The sequence below is a fragment of the Cricetulus griseus genome, chromosome 2 (genome assembly GCF_003668045.3).
Source record: "Cricetulus griseus strain 17A/GY chromosome 2, alternate assembly CriGri-PICRH-1.0, whole genome shotgun sequence".
Classification (NCBI taxonomy): domain Eukaryota; kingdom Metazoa; phylum Chordata; class Mammalia; order Rodentia; family Cricetidae; genus Cricetulus; species Cricetulus griseus.
In genome coordinates this window covers 107984193-108009604 of record NC_048595.1, presented here as the reverse complement: position 1 = coordinate 108009604, position 25412 = coordinate 107984193, and the positions used below count along the sequence as shown (strand labels likewise).

The following is a 25412-nucleotide window of genomic DNA, read 5'->3' as shown; positions in this document are numbered from 1 at the left end:
TAACCATATGCTCACTGAATTTCTTACCACTCACATATATGTTTTCTCCATGAAAATTGTGTGTTGAGGACAACAGAAATATTACAGCTTTACTTCTGTACATTAATCACTCCCTCAACTTTAAAAAATAAATACAGCTTTCTTTCAGGAATTACTGAGAAAAAGCTCAAAAATCTTTCAGACAGGCAGGTTAGGTTTAGGCACTCTCATTAGAGAGGTACTGCAATATTTGTATTATTATGCAGTACCCCAAGGTAACACCAATACGTGCTTTACAAGGAAGAGAAATCATCTGACATAATGAAATCATGTTCTTCCAGTACAAACAATATAAAGCCCTAGAGATAGGCAGGATAGAACACAGTACATCCTTTTGTATACTCTGGGGAGAGCACCATGCAGCATGCAGTTATTAGAGTTAGCAAGCCAAGGAGTCTATATGCTGGGTGTTTTTGCAGCTGGAATGGGGGCTGTGCTGATGTATATGGTGGAAGAGTTTGGAGGGCAGGGTAACATGGGGTACTGTCCTGGACTTCTGAGAGCCTAAGGCTGATGGTTAAAGATTCCAGAGGAAGGAGCCAGGTGAGGTGTAGGATGGGGGCTTTAGAGAGGGCAAAGAAAAGTGTAAGCAGGTGCAGAGTCACAAAAAAGCTAGACAGAGGAAAGAATCCAAATAAGCATGTGATAAGATCTAGATATCAGGAAAAGGAAGAGGACTTGGTGGTCCACTGGGCACACTTGAAGTACGGAACTGAAGTAAGAGTCCAGTGAAGAGTTTGTGCAAATCAAGGCAGGACATGATGACTTAGATGTTCAAAATCTAACTTTGCTCTTCAATGAAAGTCAGAAATTGTCAAAGACAAACTATTTTCTATTATATAAGAAATTGATCACAGATAATAAAATGGCACAAACCTCAAAGCCTAGATAACTGCATAACTGATTCTGTTATTTTGAAACAGCTGATAGATCACCATATTGATGGGTGATAAATTCCAAAATGGCAGTCCTTCAGAAAACAAAAATTAGTGAAGAAGCATATTTAAAGTACAAAAATGGAACCAACACAGAAAAATTACCTCAATATTGAAATGTATGAATTATAAAATTACATAATATCGACTTGAGAGAATTGAAGCATTATGTTGTCAACAGAAGGAAGTTAGATGTTAACACATGAGTTACATTGTCTGCTTCATTCCATGTCTTGTCCTTACTATAGAAAAATCACGGCCTGTGTCTAACAACTACCTTATCACTGGATGCTGACCAACATCATTTGTTGGATACATCACCAACAAATATGGATATTCTGAGGACTTTATTTTTTTCAGAGAAAATATTTTTTATTTGAATTAGAAACAAGATTGCTTTACATGTCAACCCCAGTTCCCACTCCCTCCTCTCCTCCACTACCACCCCCTCCCCAAGTAAAACCCTACCTATCACATATCCTTTCTGCTCCCCAGGGAGGGTGAGGCCTTCCACAGGGGATCATCAGAGTCTATCATATCCTTTGGGATAGGGCCTAGACCCACACGTGTGTGTCTTGGCTCAGGGAGCATCCCTGTATGTGGATTGGGCTCCCAAAGTCCACACCTATGCTAGGGATAAGTCCTGAACTACTACAAGAGGTCCCGTAGTTTTCCGAGGTCTCCTCACTGAAACCCATATTCCTGGGGTCTGAATCAGTTCCATGGTGGTTTCCCAGCTATCAGTCTGGGGACCAAGAGCTCCCCGTTGTTCAGGTCATCTGTTTCTGTGGGTTTCACCAGCCTGGTCTGGACCCCTTTGCCCATCACTCCTTCTTCTCTGCAACTGGATTCCAGTTCAGTTCAGTGATTAGTTGTGGGTGTCTGCTTCTACTTCCACCAGCTGCTGGATGAAGGCTATTTGATGGTATAAGACAGTCATCAATCTCATTATCAGGGGAGGGCATTTAAGGTAGCCTCTCCTCTGTTGCTGAGATAGTTAGCTGGTGTCATCTTTGTAGGTCTCCAGACATTTCCCTAGTGCCTGATTTCTCTGTAAACCTAAAATGTCTCCCTCTATTATGGTATCTCCTTTCTTGTTTTCTTCTATTCTTCCCCCGACTCAACCTTTCTGCTCCCTCATGTCCTCCTCACCCCTCCTTTTCTCCCCCTTCTCATTCTCCTAGCTCCTTCCCCCCTCCTCCCTTTCTCCCAATTTTCTCAGATGATCTTGTCCCTTTCCCCTTCTCCAGGGGACCATGTATGTCTCTGTTAGTGTCCTCCTTGTTTACTAGCTTCTCTGGCAGTGTGGATTGTAGGCTGGCAATCCTTTACTCTATGTCTAAAATCCACATATGAGTGAGTACATACCTCGATTGTCTTTTTGTGATTGGGTTACCTCGCTCAGAATGGTTTCTTCTAGTTCCATCCATTTTCCTGAAAATTTCAAGATTCCTTGTTTTTTTCTGCTGAGTAGTACACCATTGTGTGTACTCTATCCATTTTTCAGTTGAGGGGAATCTAGGTTGCTTCCAGTTTCTGGCTATTACAAATAGTGCAGCTATGAACATCGTTGAACAGATGTCCTTTGGGGTATATGCCTAAGAGTGGAATTGCTGGATGTTGTGGTAGACTCAGTCCCATTTTCTTGAGGAGTCGCCATACTGATTTCCAAAGTGGCTGTATGAGTTGGCACTCCCACCAGCAGTGGAGGAGTGTTCCCCTTTCTCCACATCCTCTCCAGCATAAACTGTCATTGGTGTTTTTTATTTTAGCCATTCTGACAGGAGTAAGATGGTATCTCAGAGTTGTTTTGATTTGCATTTCCCTGATGGCTAAGGATGTTGAACACTTTCTTATGTGTCTTTCAGCCATTTTAGATTCCTCTATTGAGAATTGTCTATTTAGTCCTGTACCCCACTTTTTAATTGGATTGTTTGGTGTTTTGGAGACTTGCTTCTTGAGTTCTTTGTATATTTTGGAGATCAGCCCTCTGTCAGATGTCTGAGGAACTTTAAATATCCCTGTCCTATCCTGAACAAGACAGTGAATTAGGAATCATAATGGATGAAAACTAAGTTCTCACTCATAAGGATTTTTCATTCCCAGTAGGACTTAAAAGAACCTATGTTAGGTCAATGTAAGCACCCACACTTACTTAAGCCAATGCTACCTGATACGGCCATGAGGAATGAAATCAGGCCAGGTTGGAGGGGCCATAGAACAACAGGCTGTGACAATTATATTGAGAGCAATAAGACTTTCATACCTTTATCAGAAACAGAATATAATGGTAGTTTCCAGGATCGGTACAGCTATGGTTGCCAGGATACCATGCCATTTGCAAGCTATACAGGGTACACACGATTAATGTCTAAGACCACTTGTCCTGTCAAGTTCCCATACTTCCTTGACTTCTGAAGGAACATACAGAGAAACACCAAGTGTCCTGAACACTTTATTGCCTGAGGGAGTGCATTAGTCTCTTAGGAACTGGAAGGCACATTGTGCCTCAGGAGTCATGGATTCTAACCTGATAAACCTATGACACATGCCTCTCAAGGCAGCTAAGCCAAGCCAACTCTATGGTTCCCTGCAGGCCAACATATAAACTACCCTATGAAGTGAGGACCAGCAGTTTGTTAAAAGACCAGTAGGAATAAATTCCAAGAGGGCATGGCTAAGTACAGTATAGCAGAATATTTTGGAGATTGTATCACTGACATGCATTCTTATATACTGAAATATAATTTTGTAGTACACACAGTATTTTCGTTATGCATATATGATGTCATGTACATGTATGGTCTCAGCTACCTCTGCCACATCTCCCACAAACATGTTCTCCTTTCTGTATTCTAGTTCTACTAGCCTTCTTTCAACATGCATTTTGCTTTTTCAGTCCTGTTCTTTGCTTTTCCTGGGTGCTCCTCCCTTTTAACCAAGGTAAAATTGACTTAATAAAGTTTTCTTTAAATGAGTTTTCACCTAACATTGCTTCACATAAAATTTCAGGCTTCCTTAAATATATTTTCTGTATTGTAGTCTATAATGCAATGTATTACAACTGGGAGTATGGATAGAACTTAGGTAAATGAAAAAGGCCAAAAGAAAAGGGAGAATTCTTTGGTACATTATTGATTTCATATAAAACATGCTAATTATTTTAACCTGTGACAAAGAAATATTCTGAAAATATCTCTTGCATTCTAAGGGACTGGAACTTTTGTCAGATTTTATAGCCAAAGTTGATAATACACTCTGAGGTCATTTAAGACTTACAACTGCTAGCCTACTGTGTATGCAAACTTTGTTTAACCTGCCTTTAAGAGAACCTGAAAATCAACCTTACTTGTCTTAGATTTCCCATGAAACCAACTTTTTCACCCCAAGATAATGCATAGCTGTATTATGAGGAGCACATATACTCCTCTTCCTTTCTCTTCAGAAAAGGACAGGCCTCCCATGTGTATTAGCTAGCCATGGCATATCAAGTTTTGGTAAGACTAGGTACCTCCTCTCATATTGAGGCTGGACTAGGTAACCCAGTAGGAGGGAAGGGTCCCCAAAGCAGGTAACACAGTCAGAGACAGCCCCTACTTTCACTGTTAGAAGCCCCTAAAGAAGACTAAACTATACAACCAAAACATGTGCTGAAGGCCTAGGTCAGTCCCATACAAGCTCTTATATATTAGTCGTTCTGTCTCTGTGAGTCCCTATGAGGCCAGGTTAGTTGATTCTGTGGGGTTTCTTGTGGTGTCATTGGTCCCTGTGGCTCCCATAATCCTTCCTCCTCCTCTTCCAGAGGTCTGCCAAATGTTCACCTGTGGCTCTCTATTAAGTTATGTACTCTTCTATGCCCCTGACCTAGAGTAATTCGTTTGTACCATTTACTGAAAGCAGCAAACACAGAAGTTGAAAGCAATGTCCCAAAATCTACTATAAAGGATAAAAGCACCCACTTATGGTTATTGGTTGATAAACAATTATGTTTGTTAACTGAGCCAGTTGGAACCAATGTCTTAATCCCGTGTAATACTGTTAAAGATTTCTGTAAAATATTCCATTTCTCCTCCATGTAATGTTATCTATATTATTCATACTACTTACGCATAAACAGATTCCACTCACATTTTCAGACATATGATGGGGAATGTCCTTCTATATATATGTTTCTCTTATTGTTTGATGAATACAACACTGATTGTCCACTAGCCAGGCAGAAAGTATAGGTGGGGCTACCAGACAAGGAGAATTCTGGGGAGAGGAAGGCACAGAGAAGCTGCCAGGGAAAGGCCATGTAGCCGCTAAAAGAGTAACATGCTGGAGTATTCTCTGGTAAGATAAGACCATGTTGAAATAGTTAATTAATAAAAATAGGTTAATAATTGAGGGAGTTAGCCAATAAGAAGCCTGAACCACCAGCTAAACAGTTTATAATTAATATAAGTCTCTCTGTGTTTATTTAGAGCAGAAGGGCACTGGGACCAGGCTGGACAGAACCTCCATCTACAGACATAGAGCTCATACAAAGGACAGACACTCATAGGGGTAGAAACAGAGAAACAGGGATGAACAGATTCACAAGACAGCTTTCAGGCAAGCACAGATTCAGACTCAAGCAACAGAGGATGGAAGACACAGGCGCATGACGTAGAAAACTCAAATCTGGACTCATTCTTGGTTAAATGATTCCAAAGTGCTTTTATGTCTTTCCTTACTGAGACAATAATGCATTACTGGTCACTTGGACTTAATCATTAATACATTACATTACACAGTAATTTACTATTATAAAATGATAGTACCTGCTCCTCTTAAAAGTAGTCATGAGAGTAGGGTGAATTCAAGAAATACCACTGTATTAGTTACTTTTGTACTGTGATAGAACAATAACCAAAAACAACCTAACAAAAGGTTTGCTTGGGCTTTCAGTTCCAGATGGCTAGTCCACATGGCAGGGAAGGCATGGTATCAGGTGGTTGGAGCCAGAAGCTGGCTGATTACAGCTCAACTTCACAATGCTTCAAAGAGGAAGCAGGACAAGGCTATAAACCCTTAAGGTCCAACCCCTTCCTCCATCAATGCTGCACCTCCTAAAGGTTCCAGAACCCCAAACAATGAACTAAAATGAACCTATTGGGGAACATTTTTCATTCAAAACACAACAGTGGGCCTGAACACTGCAGATGTATATAAAGTGCTATTATTGTCAAAGCCTACTGAAGATTTGCTGTGTGTGAAACATTACTAATGACTAAGTTAATATTCATTAACTGAGCCATGGCTCCACACATGCAAACCTTTTAGGACAGTTTTGCCTGAAAGTGAGCAATGACATATATATTATATATATATTATATATATATATATATATCTTCGTTCCATACATCAGGAAAATAGTTCATCAGTGCCCTCATTGGAGAGTCATGGGGGTATGCAGCACACTTGATAAGTCCCCAGTAAAGAAGGTTCTTCAACTTATTTTAAAGAAAAGAGATATGTCAGAATAGTTTTACTATTAACTACTGTATCAAATAACCTATTAATTTTCATGGCTTAAAATAGTGAGGTATAATGTAGACTATCTACAGTTGGCTTACCAAAGATCCTGTGACACATAATCCTCACTCTGGAACCCAAGCCATCAGAGTTCCAAATGTTTTCTCACATCAGTGTTCCAGACTCAGGATGGCCCAGAACTTTGGAATGTGGGCTGATGACTTACTGGTCAGAAGTAGGCATCCAACCAAAAGAGCTAAGAAATACTGTCCTACCACATGCCAGAGGTAGGCAGTCAGAATTAGCCCCCAAACAGCACTTAGCACAACTAGTCTTGTTCAAAACTGAACTCTAATGTCCATCGAAATATAGTTGGAACTCACTGCCATTCTGGCTTTAAAACAAGGATTGATATAATTACTACTCAAGAATTTTTAGCCTCTTTACTAAAGGTGCAAGACCATACATACTCAGAAATAAGAACTGGAAGGCTGATTGCTGTTTAACATTTGTCTGAGGTAGGTGGTGTAAAATTTTCTTTTAGGAGATTATATAAAAACAATCTCTTTTCACTTAAGGTCTCCAAAGGAATTCCCTCAACAGATAAAAATCATTTTCTAACCAGTTGATCTTTGCTTCTTTCAGATAAAACTGCCATGTAACAGAATAAACAGGTTAACTTTATAATACCCCTTTTCTGTGTGTTACAGCAAGGTATACCACAAATGCCCATTTATAATGTCTTCTTCCCCGTGTATATCATAAATTCTAAAATAAAGCAATGAAGTTAGTGTAGAATTCATCTAAACAAAGAAAAACAAAATGTAGCCTTAAGAACAATTGCCTGAAAAGACTACTGAGTATAATTCTTAATGCTTTAACATCTAGTTCGCTGGGTGAATTGTGTCACAATGTTACAACACAAAATGTTAGTGTTCTTTCTATTATCACCTGCATACAAAGCACAATGAGGTACTTATTATTGGTCATTATAGAGTCTCTAAGTCACTGCTTCTGGGAGAAATACAAATTATTAAATTCATGAAATCTTCTCAGTCACCTCCAAGTACTTGTTTAGTTCTTACAAGTATTTATACAAAGACAATCAAATTTCCTAACAAACTGCTTTGAGCAGTGATTAACACACAATAGCCACCAAGTCTTGGTTGCTATCACTACTTCATGTTTTACAAAGGATGTTTTATATGTTACATGCCCTGCAGAGATTATGAAGTATGAGTTCTCCCAGGTTGGAGAAATCTTACTTTCCAAGGAACTTCTATAATTATATTTTTCTTATTTAGACAGAAAAGGCAAATGACCTCACATCAGAATAGTGATCAAAAAATATTTGTATATACATTTACATAAGTGATCTCAAGCTGTTATCTGAAACAGTAAATACCAAGAACTATTTCAAAGAAAATTTGGCAATTGTACTAGGGAGCTGAACTGAACAAACAGCCCTGCCTGCACATGCATTAGGACCATGGAGGCGAACTCAATCCAACATCACTGAAGTATTTCAGTATATACTTTATTTTTATAATAATGAATCTGATATGCTCTAATTGTCTTTAGTTTCTCATATGTCATCCATACATCATTCATTCCATTCACTTAAAGCGTCATCTTCATGTCCAGGCATATCTGTTGGTGACTGTTCAAGAGAAGTCGAATCTTTGTACCTCATAGAACTCATCTCCGAGTGTATCTCAGTAGTTGAGGCTTTCACTCCCCAGAAGGATTTCACTGCCGCCCTGGAAGTAAAAGCAAAAACAAAAACAAAGGCCACAATAAAAAAAATAAAACAAAACTAACTGAGGCTCATATTTACATCTCCATTTTATAGAAGTGCCCTTTATCCACAGTTCAGCTCCACTTGGAATAACACATCTGCACTATGACTGATGAACCCTCAGATTTGCTTGGTATAATACACAAACAGGCTTTTCCCCCTTTCATTTAAGTGAATTGAGAGGTTATAACAGCCAAGTTTTAAAGCAGTGAGAGCTATGGTTAAATGGCAAAAGTAGTCTTTTTTTTTCTTTTTAAACAATTGTCTTATAAAATTGTAAAATACACATCTGAAAGCTCTCCCATGGCTGCAAAGTAAGTCATGATGTTGTTTTTAAAAGCATACATATACAAACTGGGGTATCCTGAAAGAAGAGAGTATCAAGATACATAGAGAAGACACCATGGGGCAGAGATCTGGGCTTACACTGAACTTATTAGAAGAGAAAGTAGGAAATACCCTTGAACAAATTGGTACAGGAGACAGCTTCCTGAACATTACATCCGTAGCACAGACACTGAGTTCTACAATTAATAAATGAGACCTCCTGAAACTAAGAAGCTTCTGTAAGGCAAAGGACACAGTAAATAAGACAAAACAGCAGCCGATAGACTGGGAAAAGATATTCACCAACCCCACATCTGATAGAGGGCTGATCTCCAAAATTTACAAAGAACTCAAGTCTCCAAAACACCAAATAATCCAATTAAAAAGTGGGGTACAGAACTAAATAGACAATTCTCAGTAGAGGAATCTAAAATGGCTGAAGACACATAAGAAAGTGTTCAATATCCTTAGCCATCAGGGAAATGCAAATCAAAACAACTCTGAGATACCATCTCACTCCTGTCAGAATGGCCAAAATCAAAACCACTAATGACAGTTTATGCTGGAGAGGATGTGGAGAAAGGGGAACACTCCTCCACTGCTGGTGGGAGTGCCAACTCATACAGCCACTTTGGAAATCAGTATGACAACTCTTCAGGAAAATGGGAATCAATCTACCACAACATCCAGCAATTCCACTCTTAGGCGTCTACCCAAAAGAAACACATTCATACAACAAGGACATCTATTCAACTATGTTCATCACAGCATTATTTGTAATAGCCAGAACCTGGAAGCAACCTAGGTGCCCCTCAACTGAAAAATGGATAGACAAAATTTGGTACATCTACACAATGGATAAAAAACAATGGAATCTTGAAATTTGAAGGCAATTGATGGACCTAGAAGAAACCATTCTGAGCGAGGGAACCCAGTCACAAAAAGACAAACATGGTATATACTCACTCATATATGGATTCTAGACATAGAGCAAAGGATCACCAGCCTACAATCCACACAGCTATAGACGCTAAGAAACAAGGATGAGTCTAAGAGAGACATACATGGTCCCCCGGCAAAGGAGAAAGGGACAAGATCTCCTGAGAAAATTGGGAGGATGGGGGAGGGGAGATGAAGCTAGGAGAATGAGAAGGGGAGAAGAGGAGGGGTGGAGAGGACAGGAGGGAGCAGGAAGGTTGAGTCAGGGAAGAATAGAAGACAGCAAAATAAGAGATACCATAATAGAGGGAGATATTATAGGTTTAAAGAGAAGGGAAATGTCTGGAGATCTACAAAGATGACACCAACTAACAATCTAAGCAACAGAGGAGTGGCTACTTTAAATGCCCTCCCCTGATAATGAGATTGAAGAGTAACATATGTCCCATCCTACAGCCTTCATCCAGCAGCTGGTAGAAGTAGAAGCAGACACTCACAGCTAAACACTGAACTGATCTGTAATCCAGTTGCAGAGAAGGAGTAGTGATAAGTAAAGGGGTCCAGACCAGGCTGGTGAAACCCACAGAAACAGTTGACCTGAACAAGGGAGAGCTCTTGGTCCCCAGACTGATAGCTTGGAATCCAGCATGGGACTACTGATCCAGACCCCAGGAACGTGGGTGTCAGTGAGGAGACATCGGAAATCTATGGGGCCCCTTGTAGTGGATCAGTACTTATCCCTAGCATAGAAATGGATTTTGGGAGCCCATTCCACATAGAGGGATACTGCCTGAGCCTAGATACATGGGATGGGCCTAAGCCCTATCCCAGAGGATATGACAGACTCTGAAGACCCCTTATGGAAGGCCTCAGCCTCCCTGGGGAGCAGAAAGGGTATGGGATAGATAGGGTGTTATTTGGGGGGGGCAGGGAAGGAGGGGAGGGAGAGGGAATTGGAATTGACATGTAAAACAATCTTGTTTCTAATTCAAATAATAATAACAATAATACAACAGAGATCTGGGCTTCACTACAAATGGTTTGGGATTGAGGACGATGTCAAAGAAGTAGCACATCCCAGCATTTACCTACCAATTTATGATGATGAAGATCAATACGAAGATCACAAATATGCAGATAATGACTCCTATGGTCAGCACAAATACTAAGACTGCATCAGTGTCTGGTCTGCTTGTTCTTCTCATCTGCAGTTCTGAAGGTAGAGAAACACATATGATGACTGCTACTGTCAATCAGTAGGGAACAGCTATCTAAATGAACCATTCCTGTATGTGTTTATTTTGTGGATCTGTTTTCTCTAAGGTAAATAAAAGAGTAACTGCTGGCAGTAGGGTATGGGTACACCTAATTTCTTAACAAACTGAGAGAGAACTTTCTCAAACTGACTATCCTGCCTATGTTTCTTGTATTTCTCCCAGATTTCAGTCTGCCTATTTATTTTCCAAGTGACTTATTTTGATAATCTGAAGTTTTTACTTTTGACATAGTGTGATTTACTCAACGTTACTTTTTATGGTGATTGTTCTGAGTCATGGCTAAGAAACCTTGCCTATTACTGAAATCATGAGCTTCTGCCATTTCTCCCTTAAACCTTCACAGACTTAAGTTTTATGCTTAGGATTATGACATAGCTCTGGTTTTTAAAATATAAGACTGGGCTTGACACTCATTGTTCTCCATACAATATTCACACACTATTCCTAAGTCAGGCATTTCCTTTCTGGGGAAAAAAGAAGGCAGAGCTGGTCTACAGTATGTGTGATAGCATCACTGTACTATAAATTGGTGAAGAGACAGCTTCTATCCGTGTTATATATTTTGTGACTATGGTGGCTTTCCTATGGTTCTTTCATTCCCCACGTTCTAAACCCACACAAAAATAATCCATACAGAAAAGGGCCACCAGACTAAATACTATATTATACAGGTAAGTATTTCCCCCATCAGGTAAAACAAACACCAAGGAGATTTATATAAACTATGAGCTGACTATTTTAACTTTTCAATTTTAGTATGTACCACTCTGTGAGAAATGATCCTGCATAGCAATCACCTGGATTTGTTCCTATCTTCTTAATGCCATGGATTATAACCATCTTTTCTTAGTAGTCTCATAGCATAAATGCATTTTGGTGATCTCCCTTTAAACAGTCCTGAGTATAATTGCAAAGGTGCATTTATATTTTTATTCCAATATTGTCAGATTAAGAAAAAAAATTAATGATTTTGATTTGTAGAAAGTGGGGGATTTTTAAACCAGAGAGACGATGTTTAGGACTGAGTTCTGAAGAGAAATGCAAAATTAGTTTGTTTTATTCACTAGCACCCAACGCCAGCCAAGAGAGGATGGAGTAAAGGGTATGGGTATTTATTTCTATTCCTGAGAAAAACAGTCATCTTGCAAGCACCAAGTGGACTACTTGTACATCTAACTTTCTTAAGAAGGCTGAATTTCCTCTTAAATTTTTCTAAGAAAAAAATTTAATGAAATTAAAATTAATGAAAAATGGGTTGAATTGCAATACTTAATGTTTTAGATAAAGAAAATTTATGTATACATTAGTTTGTTATCACTACCAAAGCAAAGTACCATAAACTGGTGACTTGGCAACAACATAAATTTGCTTCATATTCTGGAAGCTATCAATAATTGGTGGGATTGGTGGGACTCAGTGAGTCTTGTGAAGGTTGGGGGGTGGTGGTTTTTGAGCTACCTTCTCAGCTACCCAGGCCTCAGCCTGGATCTGCTTTCAAAGTGCCTGTTCCCTACCCTGCCTCTCTCATTCCTCTTCCCCCTTTTCCCTTTATTCCCTCCTCCCTTCTCTTAATTCTCCCTCTCTTTCTTCTTCCCTTTTCTCTCCTCAGTCCAAAGTTCTCTTTATGTGGACAGCAGTCACAACTCAACCGATTATATCTCCAGTGACCTCTTTTTCAAATATATCTACAATCTAAGTACTCAGAACCTAGGACATCAATGTTATCTTTTAGGGACACATGATTAAATCCCCAAACAAGGCCATATTATGAAAAACAATAATTGTGACCCAGAACATGATATAGAAATGAGAAAGAAAAAATGGGAATGGAAATTTCCTGCCCCCCCCAGTCACTCCCTGTCTCCCTCCCTCTCTTCCTACTTCCCTCCATCTCTCTGCCTCCATTTCTCTCCCTCCCCCTCTGTCTCTGTCTCTCTGTCTCTCTCTGTCTTTGTCTCTCTCCTCCCTCACTCTCTCTAAGACAGGGTTTCTCTACCTAGCCCCCGCTGTCCTGGAACTTATAGTGTAGCTGGCTTACAACTCACAGAGATTTGCTTTTCTCTGTGCTAGGATCCTCAAGTTCTGAGATTAAAGGCATACACCACTACATCTGGCATAATTATCTATTAGTTATATTTATCCTAAAAATATTTCTATTATATATTTGATTCATTCCAATACTGTAGGGTGTGGATATTTGTAACAAAAACATTTATTTGATGTCTGAACAAACAAAAAAGTCTGTTGCATTGGTGAGCAACTTGTCATTTTTCAGAGAAACTAACAGGTACTGAAATATTCTGAAGGCATTTTGTTGCTTAAGTGTGCAAGAATAAGTGGCAGAGCTACCTGATCATCCCTGGGCCACTATGAGACAAAAGTCAACACTATCTCAATAAAGGACAAGGATTTGGGGTCTGCACTCTAACTCTTAGCTTACACATTAGCAGATAAATGTTCCTAATTGTGAAAAATGCTAACTACTAAAAGGTACCTATTAGGGGCCAGGCAGTGAGGAACAAGTCTACAAATGGCCAGACACCTATAAGCATCATAAACTATGGCAGGTTGAGAATGATTATAAAGACTGAAGATCCTCCAGTTGTTCAGTCTTCTTATGTTTTTCTTAATAGTTATTTGCTACTGGAATTATCTTTTTGATGATGACTCAACATAGTGGTTATTAGCTTCTACCTTGAAGGTGTTTTGTAAGTTGCAATATAAAAGCACATCAAGAAAGTTTAACTAGTAAACATCTATTTTTCAAATCTCTCCAAAACCCTTTGCAGCTTATTTTCATTTCAATAAAGAACACTGCATGGCATGGGTCTCCTGACTACAAAAAATGCTTTTTAGACTCAGAAATAGCTTCAAGAAATGCACAGACCCCCCCATTAAAGTCACCTAGTACTTCTAGAAATTTTACATATAAAGACAGTTCTCTGAGAATAAGAGCTCTAGAATATTTAATGATATCATGGCTAAATTGGTTGTCAACTCAACTACACCTGGAATCAACTAAAACCCAAACATATGATCATACATACCTGTGAGGGATTTTTTTTTCTTGATTGGATCATTTGAGATGGAAAGATTCATCCTAAATCTAGGCCACACCTTCTAGTAGCAGTTCATATAAAATGGCATGGAAGAGGGAAGCTTTTTTTTGCCTGCTTGTCCTCACTCTTGTTGGCAAGTTCATATATCCTGCTGCTGAGGCACGTCTTTGCTGGTATTTGAACCTACTTCTTTGAGACTTCAGTTTAGTTGTAAAATCAGCTGAGGCATCTAGTCTCATGAACTGAACAACTACTAGATTATTGGCCTACCACAGGCAGAAAGCCACTGTTGAACTACCTGAACCATAACCTGTAAACCACTCTACTAAATACTCCCTTTAATATTCTTTCTATCAGTTTTGTTCCTCTAGAGAATCCTAACACAAGTGAGTTCTCAAAAGAACTTGTGATCAGATACTCCTACCACCAAAGATAGCCACATTAAATATGGTTAAGAGCAACTAAACCCAAGGGAATAGTTACCTGGACATAGAGAATGCCACAGGTTAAACTGAGTGAACATGGACATATACTGTATTTCTTAGGAGAAACAGTTTCTATGTAAAGTCATATTCAAGGATCGATCAAAAACTTTAATACTGAATCATCAAAAATATAATCCAAAGCCAGGCATGATAGCACATAACTTTAATTCCAGCACTCTGAAGCAGAGACAAACAGATGAGTTCTAGGCCAGCCTTGTCTATATAGTGAGTTCCAGGACAGCCAGGGCTACCTAGAAAAACTTGATTTCAACACACACACACACACACACACACACACACACACACACACACACACACACACACACTCTTCAATGAATAACTAGTAAAGAGAAATGCTATGATTTCATAAGTCTTAATTATATTTTTTTCTGTAATCACACATGACAATCCATTTCTCTATCTTCACTTTCATGGTAGAAATAAATGCACCAATATATTTTAAGTTGAAGGTCTGTTTTTTGTTGTTGTTATTTTGTTTGTTTTTGCTTAAAGATGCACTTAATTGTGTATATGGTTACTCTGCTTGCATGTATGTCAGCACACCGGAAGAGGGAATCACATCTCATTAAAGAGTGTTGTGAACCACCATGTGAGTACAGGAAATTGTACTCAGGACCTCTGGAAGAGCAGCCAGTGCCCTGAACTGCTAAGCCATCTCTAGCTCCAGGACTGAGTTTTAAAACAGCTTCATCTGATAATTCATGCGCCAGCTCTACACAGATCTACTGAATCAGAAGCTCTGGGGTACAGCTGGTAGAAATATGTATTTTAAAAAGTCCATCAGGCAGTTTCCAGAAAGTGAGTTTGAGATAACAAGCAAACCAAACAGTGCTGTACACTTACCATTTGTTGTATAGACTGTGAACTTAATAGAGGCGACTATTTCATTATTATCCAGGGTGTCACACTCGAAAGCCATGGGATGAAGTTCTCTTTGTACTTCTAGGACTGCTGAATCATTTGCAAGTATAACAGGTTGCTATTAAAAACAAAATAAAAAACAAAAACAAAATGTATGAATGATCTTGACTGGGTTTGCTGCTTGCAAATGGAGACAGTGAAAGACAGGCAGGACACTCTGGATCATTGGCAAACACAACCGGTTGACAGAGTGAGGAAACATTCCTCTAACAAAAGGGGAACTGCTCACACTCAGCCTAGTATGTGATTAATTGATTCCAAAACAGAATACAATATTAAATGTGTGAATTTGAGTTGTGATTATAGATGACCCTAAGACATATGTATTTATAGTCTGACAAAAATTGAATTCCAATAATATAATAAATTTTTATGATTTTAACTCCATTTTTCCAAATTGCTTTCATAAAACATCAGAACTAGGTACCTAATGTTATCAGCCACTAAAAATACCATATTATACACAGTCATTACTTACTTGGTCTGGTTTTAGAACCTTCCACATATATTTGAAACGATTTACAGGAGATATATGAACACATGCCAGTCTAACACTTTCAAGACTTTCAGAAAGTGGTTTTCCCCCTGAAAAAGAAGAAAAAAATAGACAAATATCACTGGGCAGAAATTGCTTTATCTGGCAATACTCCTTTTTTGATCAACAATTTTAATTATATCATCAACTAATTCAATTATATCTTCAGCCAAGAGACATAACACTATCAAGACACTGTGTATACATAATACACACACATCATATCTATATATATTATACATAATATGAGGGTAAGACTGGCTGTGAAAAGCCAAATTTCTAATTTCTCCAGTTTTGAATAAACAGATTCAAAGTTATGAATTCTACTGAAGATCCCTGAAAAGATAACAAAAGGCCAGGTTAGAATCCAGGTCTCAAATCCTATCTCCCTACAATGGTAAATAACACTACTGTAAGAAAAACTCTCTTGTCTGGGGACCCTTTCTCATATGCCACACTGTTGTAAAAAGCCACCCTCAGAAGTCAATTAGATACTGAGGACATTGAATTTTGTTGAGTCTGATTATAGAGAAGTCATAAAAAGAAGCAGGTGAGGAGAAACCAGGGCTCTTTATTTGAATGCGGAAGAAGTGTGGGAGAGGAGAAGGCATTCTACTTAGTGATATATTACTTTGAACCTGGTAATCTGTCTGGGGCTTCTAATTCAGGGTTATGAAAACCTCATTAGAGAAGCTGAAATGACAGAAAAGCAAAATTTGATACAAACAGCTCCAAGTTGCAAATTTTAGGTTTATCAATCTGCAGATAAAATGTCATAGCCACAGCATCAGAAGTGTTTTGCTCCAGGGCATGCTCAAACACAGACCCCAAGCACAGTGAAGCTCCAGCATACCACAGACTCTATACACCACTGAGATGTAAACCAAAAGCAGGACTACTTAGAGCTCTGACAGTCTACAGAAGGGGTATTTAATTTTTTACTATTTCTTTTTATCAGTTGATTGTCTCCTTGTACTCAGTAGTAGGTTGAGGTAAAAGATATTTCCCCAGCATAAACCCTCCTTCTGCAAATATGGATTCAACTCACAGCCGCAATCAACAGGTCCACGGCATTCTTCCACACGAACAATACACTTGGATTCACCTCCAGGGCATCCATTGGTTAAAATAACTTCTCTGATACCAACACCTTTAGTCAAATAAATGAACAAATATTTAAATAAAAGTAACTGCAAAGGGTCTTTCCTCCCATTCAAGTCTATATTGTCTTTATTTTATCTTTGTTTTGAGAATGTTCTCTTAAATTCAGATAAATTTAAGAACATGTGGAGCTTTTGTAGCCTCTCCACTTCAGTTATTTCTTAAAACAGTATTTCCCCAAGAAAGTTTCATAAGATACTGATTGCTATTCCCATCAGGAAAAGGATTCTATGTTCACTTGCACATTTTAAAACATTACAATAAAACAGAAAGGACCTCTTTAGTATAGAAGTTTTTGAAACTTTTAGTATGCTAATAAATACACTATCATGCATAATTTTTTATTGACTAAAATAAAAAATTAATTCCAGTATCTTTGAAATCAGAACTTAATATAATTGTGCATAAGAGTACATAAAATATTCTTCCTACAGACTATAAAATCAGATTTGCTATAATACATAGGCTTACACAAATTTATTTGATCATGGAACTTTTCAGGTTTGGGGTTGAAGCTTTTGGAATCAATTCCAAAAATCATATTTTACCATAAGATGCTTTTTAATATCTGTATTGATAAAGTCTCTCTATTAAGTATAGATGGGATAAACTATTTACTACACCTCTATTTCCAGCAAGATACTCTTTCTGAATCTGTCACACATTTTTTTAGCAAGAAATCAGATCATTATTAGATGATCCTAGAGTGTCTCTGTTTTGGAATCACATCCTGTAATGAGCTGTGTAACAGGCTAGGCAGAGTCTCTTTCATCTTCCCCTGCTGGATTCCCCTCTTTAGCTCCTAAAAAGGTGTTAATCATAAGCCCATCCAAGGAAAAGAAAAGCTGAAGATGACAGGTGGCTTACAGACTTAAGAGTGCATGCAAGTCACCTGGAGATCGTTCTAAAATGCAGACTCTCACCCAGTCTTGAAAAAATCTTCATCCTGTATGTCTAACAAGTTCCTTGGTGATGCTATACTTTTGAGAGCTAAGAAAGTGGACCCCCCAAGATCAGGGGAAGGAAGGCTGGAAGATTACTGGAGTTATTATAAAATAACTCTACTGTGGAAAATTCTCAAGCAGCAGCAGCAACAACAAAAGCTAAATTACAACTGAACACTCTCAGGCTGTCATGATTCCTCTCATTTTGGCTGTGACTATAAAGCTAAGGCCAAAACCCCATTTTAAGCTGACTAGAAAAAAAGGGCCTGCCAGGAGCTTGGAGGATGGGTGTGTAGACAGCTACTGTCTACTGGGTATGAGGTTTTAGTGTGGGGTACTGAAATTATTCTATGGATGATGCTGATGTAGTGTTAGGGCCACTGAACTGAATTCTTGAAAGTGGTTAAATGGTAACTTTTATGTTATGTATATTTTAGCACCCACATAAAATACTGTCAGTTTTGGTAATTCTTTTACAAAACCTAAAAAAAAGTTTGATGTAGATGTGTACAGACTAGAATCTCATCACTGTCATGTTTCCAAGGTAGGATAATCAACTGTTAGTTATCTATTGTCTTCTCATTATGCTGATTCCTGGCAATGGTTATAGAAACCAAGGGACTTCCAGCACTAGCAAGATCAGTTTCCTCATGAATTAAACAGAACTTTGAAGTCTTAGGCCTACCCATAGTCATAGGTTGTTAGAAACTCTGGGTTAGTCCAGCAATTTTAACATACTTAGGGTAGCTGTTTAAGAACTAGTGGTCTATATAGCAAATGTTGTTTGAATCCCAACATTACATAAGAGATTTTGTTTAAAATTTCTATTCATGGAATGGACAATGTCATGTTCTCTCAACATTATTCATCTTGCAAAGCTAACACCTCTTTTCTCCAAAATATAATGTACAACTAGAGAAATGGAATATTTGTAATAGTCTATTGCAAATAATCTTATTTCTTGGCAGGTTTGCCAAAGTAGTGTGGGAAGGCATTTGTTAAATGCACTGAAGATATCTCATCTTTGAACATCTGTGAAGCAGAATTTTAGTTTAATAAATATAGCTTACATGCAAAAATACCCCAAATCTGAAAATATACCTTTCAAAGCAATTACCTAGTGTTGTGTGTAAATTATAGTAATAAGAATAGAAAACAAGACATGAAGAAAGTATAAGTAGTATAAAAATTACAAATAATTGGCATTTTATCTTGGTAGAAATCATGGCAGGTTATTCCTTTGGTCTATGCTACTTACCACATGTGACTGTGCACATTCCAAATTCTACTTCTTTGACTATCGTTTTGTTCTGAACTAAACATAAAGTTAAAAAACATTATTTAACCATATGAAAACTTTTATAAGTGACAAACATATTACTTAGGAGGTGAAGGGTACAAGTAATTGCCATATGGGCAATAGAGGATATTTTTTAATGATCTATTAAATCAGGAAAGCAAAGTTGCTCCTCAAATAAACACAGCTATCACCACTCTAAGTCAAAAGAAGCCTAAACCTTTAAGGACATTCATTAAGTTAGAAATAACTTAAAGTTTGATTTTGAATGTCATATATAACACAGGGCTTTTCTTTTTCACTAGCTAATACACAGTGAATTAAAATCCAACTGGAAAAAATATAATAAAACATAGACACAAATCTTGGAACTTTGGGAACAATTTTAAAATATTCTCTATTTTCTATAAGGATGGTAAAAGAAATAAACTAGTACAAAACAATTTACATCCCCAAATAAGCTTTCATACCAAGTGTGCATCAAAATCTAAAAAGTTACAAATAGATTCCATTAATTCACTTTTGCAGGTTTGGATGGCAGATTTCAATGTTTCTAAGGATTCATTCCAGTGACTTATGCTGCAGGTTAATCTATAATATGTACAATTATTATGTAATCATTTGCATATCTAATTATTTGAGAAGCTTAGTAGTCTTGGTTCTCAATCATATTTTCTTTTGACTTTCTTTTTGTAATTTGGTAGTTTTGTTTTGGGGATAGGATCTTGCTACACAGCACAGTGTCGTGTAGCCTTGAACTCCGTGTAACCTTGAACTCAGTAGTCCTCTTATCTTGGCTTCTCTAGGATTACAGGTATAAGCTCCCATGCTAGGACATTTCATTTTTTTCCTAATCATTCCAAAGCTTAGCCTGAGTTCCTATAGCTATATAATATGCAACCAAGTCTTCAAAAAAAAAAAAACACAGATTAAGACTCAAATCTCAACAGAAAAAAATGCCTAATGGCCTGCTAAAGGAGAATGTTAAAAGGTATTGGATTTCTAAGCAACCAATCACACAGAATCAGCACATCTAACTTGAAGTCCAAAACACTGCTTCTGCCACTAATTCACAGTTGGAATTTGAGTGAAGAAACTAAATTCTGTTAGATCTAGTTAACCCTTTGTAAAAATTGAAAAGCCTGTCTTACTTGATATTTAAACTGAATGAAGTGGTGTAGGAAAACATTCGATAGATTACTTAGGGCTGTGTACCAACTTAGGACCTAATAGTTAACCCAGTTCAAACTCATTTTGTAGTTATTAATTTCATACTCTATTTTTCCCAGTTTAAATATTGTGAAACATGAACAGTTTCACAAACACTTTATTCTGTATTTGCAAGCATCAAATACAGGACTGTGAATACAGAGCAGGCACAGGATACATATAATTAACTCAACATTGACTTTGTTAAATGATTTGAACTAACATGATGATCAATTTGAATTGACATTTTAATACTTGGAATGCTTGAATACTTTCAGATGGCATATTATGAGGCACAAGATAAAAACTGGACCTGAGCATAAAAACATGTATAAAAAACTGACTACTGGACCACTTGGCAATCATCAGCCAGCTCCATTATTCACTACCTATGCTACTTTGGGGAAGTACATAAGTTCCTTCTTACTTGAGTCTCCTCAGAGGGGGAAAAGAAGGACGAGGAGATGGAAGCAGACAATTTCCAGAGATTCTTTCAACTTTAGTATGTGTGGTGTATTGAGTGTTCACTGGGTCATTTAGTCACTTTATAAAACTGTAAATCCTACAATGATGGGTCAAAAAATGATACATATCTGAACTTACATGTGACATTTGTCAAAGTTTCCTATTACATAACAATGTATCAAATGAAAAAAGTCTGAGTATCAGTGCATCATTAAGTTCACAGATGCTGATTAATTGGTCCGTGTCAATGGAGAAGGACTAATGTATCAAAGATCTGTGTCTTCCTCAGCATTTTATTAGTAACCTGTAAAAGGAACCTTGATAACATGAAAACTAAATTTGGGATCCTGAAAATAAGACTGATAGTAAGTTTGGATCTGAAGTGGCCGGGTGGAAGAACAGTTAAATCTAACAAAATGAAACCTCAGATGAAATTAAATCCTATAGGTTGAAATCTCAACTGTCCAAAACTATTGTGTGGCATGTCATGAGAGAAGAACAAGTAAAAACCACCAATGAGCTTAACCGTGAGTTAAAAAGGAGGCAAGAATGTGATGAGGGTTCCTAAAGCCTCACCCACAGCCTGTTAGCAGTCATCCTGCAGTACAGGGTGATTAGTGACACACATCATCAGGGTGCAACTGGAACCCTGAAACTGTTTCTTGGGGTGGGGGGTGTAAGGTTAATATTTCAGGACTTTCATTCTTTCTTAGATTGAAGGACATATTTTTCACTTTATTTTTATTGCACTACTGGGTATTAACGTAGGGTCTCAAATATGCTAGTTGAGTGTTTCATCCTGAGCTGTATCCTACCCCTGCTCCTCATTTTGTTTTAGAGATAGGTTCTTTTCTTTCCTTTTGTTTCGTTTTGTTTTGTTTTGTTTTTGAGATAGGGTTTCTTTGTGTAACAGTTCTGGCTGTCCTGGAACCTACTTTGTAGGTTTTTGTAGACCAGGCTGGCCTCAAACTCATTGAGATCTACCTGTCTCTGCTTCCTGAGTGCTGGGATTAAAGGCACATGCCACCACCACCCCCAGATGATACAGGTTTCTTTAAGTTACCTATGGGGTCTTTGAATTCACTTTGTATGCCAAGTTGGCCTTGAGTTTACAATATTACTACCTCAGACTCTAAAGTAGCTGGGATATAGTCCTATGCCACCAGGATTAACCATAGTTGTAGTTTAATAAAGTGAAACTGATTTATAATTCACTATGTATATTAAAGGGTCTACTGGACCCTTTAATAAGTCTAAGAGCATATTGAAATAGAATGATTATACTCTAAAAGATATATAAGGCACATGGAGGAGATAATCTAATATATTCTGATGTTTCTTTTATCTTAAAACATTGTTATTTCATCATTGGCCACCAATTTCCAACTATATTAAAAACTCTGAAATTATCAAATTGAAGACTAATTGGAATTTGCTAGAAAGATGAGCAGCTGTGAAATAAACCAAGGCTCTGAGGTCACCACCTCTTTCCACCTCTCCAGTTTCTCCTCTCTCACTGCTTTGCACTATCTTTCAGGAACACAGGACACATCTCTACAGGCACCCTCTCTGCAGTCATCAGAGCTCACCAGAAATAAACAAAGCTGGAGTTTGACAACTGGGCTTTTTGTTTGTATTGTTTGCTTTTGTTGATGATGGCCAAGGGGAAATGGATAGGTAAAACATTTCACAATTAGTAAACAATGATGATCAGAGACAGCAATACACAAAGGTTAAGGTAAAACAATTAGTTATATAACCAAAACTTCAGTGACACATTGCATTCATCCTGGATGAATAGTCTGGATTTTCTCTAACTTAGTAAGTAGACATGGAGTTTCTTAAAGATGAAGAAGACATGTGGTACACCTTCCAAGAGAAAGGGCTGTCTCCTGAAATATTCTACTACAAAACCCTGAATTATCTTATTTTCCTGAAATCACAAGGACAGGATTCTTTCCTTCTTCATGTTTATATATCAAATTAACTTGACAAGATTTGTAAGTGGATAAATCGTGACAGCAGGTCTCTATGTGGGGACTCAAAGAAAATAGATGATGTTGACATGAATAAAACTCGTTGACTAATCTTCCAATTGTTTACAAATCTAAAACTGTAAATGCTTTGCAATTATGCAGCAAAATGGCATTCTCTGCAAAGAACTGTGTGCCTTTCATATCTTTCAGAAGCATTGTGTTTTGACAATAGTGCAAAAAGAACTACAATAATGATGAACTAGACTCTGTGAGAGAGGCTGCAGCTGAATTTCCATGATGGCTAAACTGCAGATTCATGTTGGACAGTTGAGAATTTAGGTGCATTCAAATTATTTGCCCAGTTTAGAGTGTGCACAGCTTCAAAGGTAGGGCATCTAAAAACAAGGGGTACACAAGACTGAAATCCCTACTGAAGCTTCTCACAGTGTTTCTACCAGTCCTTATTTTGTGAACTATCTGGAAGCAGAATTAAAAGGAAAAGCAAGTAAAGAAAATAATACGCTAGCTAGTAAATGCTGATAACAATTTTTACAGATCCACTAGGCTATAAGGATCATGCAAATTTACCAAGGTTCTGAAATGTTCATATATCTATCACTACTGTTTACACTTCTGGACTCTTAGTCTTCCCAGGAAAAAGCACTTAGGGATGAAACTGGACATCTAAAATTCCAGAGGACATGTGAATTCTCAGAAGTCCACAGATTTAAACACTGAAGCGCTACAAGAGTTAAGTGCACTTAACTTTTGAATTTGAATGTAAGGGATTATAATCCTTCAATAGGGTTTCACCTCATCATTATTTAGCATTTTACAGATAGAATTTTCCCTTGGCCAGATTAATATTAAAATTGTTACTCAAAGAATAGAAACCATGCTTAGGACATAGTCTCTTCTGTCGTCCCTTCTTTCTTACAGTTCCAAAGTCAGGAAGCTATTCAACATCTCTGTAATGTTGCTAAGATAAGGTCTCCAGGAACCTCAGACAATTTCCTTCTGATATTGTGAGTCACTGCCTGTCATCAGGAAATAAAATAGCAGGTGCAGCACTGATGCTACATAGATTGAGAAGACACAAGAAAAAAACGAAGATAACAAGACAATGACTGCTGGACCATTGTTGGAGGTAGGGAATCATCCTCCTTTAGAAGTCTGCCAACTTGCCACTGACCTACCAGCATGTGAGTTACTCATGAACATGTACAACTGTTGTAAAGTTCCATTGTTCAATGAGCCAGGGGTATAAACTATGTCTCTGGAACCAAATGCAGGTTTGTTTTAATCTCTCTTGTGTTAACACATTATCAGCCAACAATGTCATAACTTGGATCATTTCTTTTTCTACTGTTTCGGTCCTTTGAAGGACAAACACTACATGGCCTGCTATCAGGGTGCTGAGGGATGCACCAAGATTATGGGAGCTTTGGGACAGTTTTGTCAACATATTCATTTAGATATGTCACTGTAAAAGGAATCCTGACTTCCCTTAAGTTCCCATCTCAAGAACAGGAAAGGAAGAGTATGTCAAGCATTTTGGAAGTTAAATATTTTTTATACAACAACGAACAACCTACTATGGCAAGATGACTGCAGAGTAAAACAAAAACACACCACACACACACACACACACACACACACACACACACACACACACACACACACACACACACACACACACATGACTCCCTGTGGTGAGAGGGTACCTCATTTCTTAAAAATGTGATTTCCTTCTCCAAAGTAACGCTTGGAAAGTATTTCTATAGCACTTTGAATATGCGAGCTTATTTTTTTGAAGCCCTAGACATTAGCACCTTGTTTTTCAAAGGCACAAAGTGGGTAAACTCGGGGGTTGATGTGTATGCCAGAAAACTCTACAGAAGGTGACACTGGTTAGTTCTTTTCTGAGGAAAGGGTGGGCTTCTGCCCTCTTCAGGGGCCTTTGGCGCCCAGGGAGCCAATGCCCTCACCCTCTTCCTCGGGCTCGCCCTGGGCCTCGTTCTCCGACACATCACTGTCGTTCTCGGCCTCCTCATCCACCTCGCTCTCGTTCTCGCCATCGCGGCCCCCGCCTGTTTCCGGGGCCGCGGTGACATTCACTGCCTGCAAGGCCTGCAGGCCCACCAGGAGCAACCAGCCGAAGGTCAGGAGCAGCCCGGCGGGGCAGCCCGCGCCCCCGGCGCGCATGCTTCTCGGCCTCACGGCCGTCCAACGCACAGTAGCTGCCCAGGCTCTGGAGGAGAGGCGCTTCGAACAGCGGCCACGAGGCTCCGCGCTGCGAAGCCGAGCCTGCCTGACGACCATTGAGGCGTCATCGCGCGCGCGCGTCACCCCGTTCGAGACCAGGAGCAGGAGCTGGGCTGAGAACCGATCCAGGAATGCGGACTGGTGGCGGGGGAGGGGTGTGCAAAAAGGGGTTGGAGTGCATGGGGGGAAGGGCGGGGCTTCCTGAGTCACTTCCGGTCACCCTTACTCCCTGAGCATGCATATGTGGAGGGTCACCTTTG

The 25412-nt window shown here is 38.6% G+C and overlaps 1 protein-coding gene across 1 annotated transcript; it reads right to left on the bottom strand.

Moving 5' to 3' along the window:
- Nucleotides 1-8076: 8076 nt before the first annotated feature.
- Nucleotides 8077-25092, bottom strand: Spaca1 (sperm acrosome associated 1). Its single transcript, XM_027403623.2, has 7 exons — nucleotides 24876-25092; nucleotides 19199-19255; nucleotides 16884-16985; nucleotides 15779-15885; nucleotides 15223-15358; nucleotides 10630-10750; nucleotides 8077-8233 (listed from the first exon to the last, which is right to left on the bottom strand). Exons 1-7 carry the CDS (start codon nucleotides 25090-25092, stop codon nucleotides 8077-8079), a joined length of 897 nt encoding a protein of 298 aa, XP_027259424.1.
- Between the last annotated feature and the right edge of the window lie 320 nt (nucleotides 25093-25412).

What these genes read in the sequence shown, in the direction of transcription:
- Spaca1 (XM_027403623.2), bottom strand. Translation starts at nt 25,092, where the DNA reads ATGCGCGCCGGGGGCGCGGGCTGCCCCGCCGGGCTGCTCCTGACCTTC. An exon ending in TGGACCTGTTGATTGCGGCT is followed by an intron (nt 15,886 to 16,883) that starts GTGAGTTGAATC and finishes CTTCTTTTTCAG; the next exon opens with GGGGAAAACCACTTTCTGAA. An exon ending in AGGTTCTAAAACCAGACCAA is followed by an intron (nt 15,359 to 15,778) that starts GTAAGTAATGAC and finishes TGTTTTTAATAG; the next exon opens with CAACCTGTTATACTTGCAAA.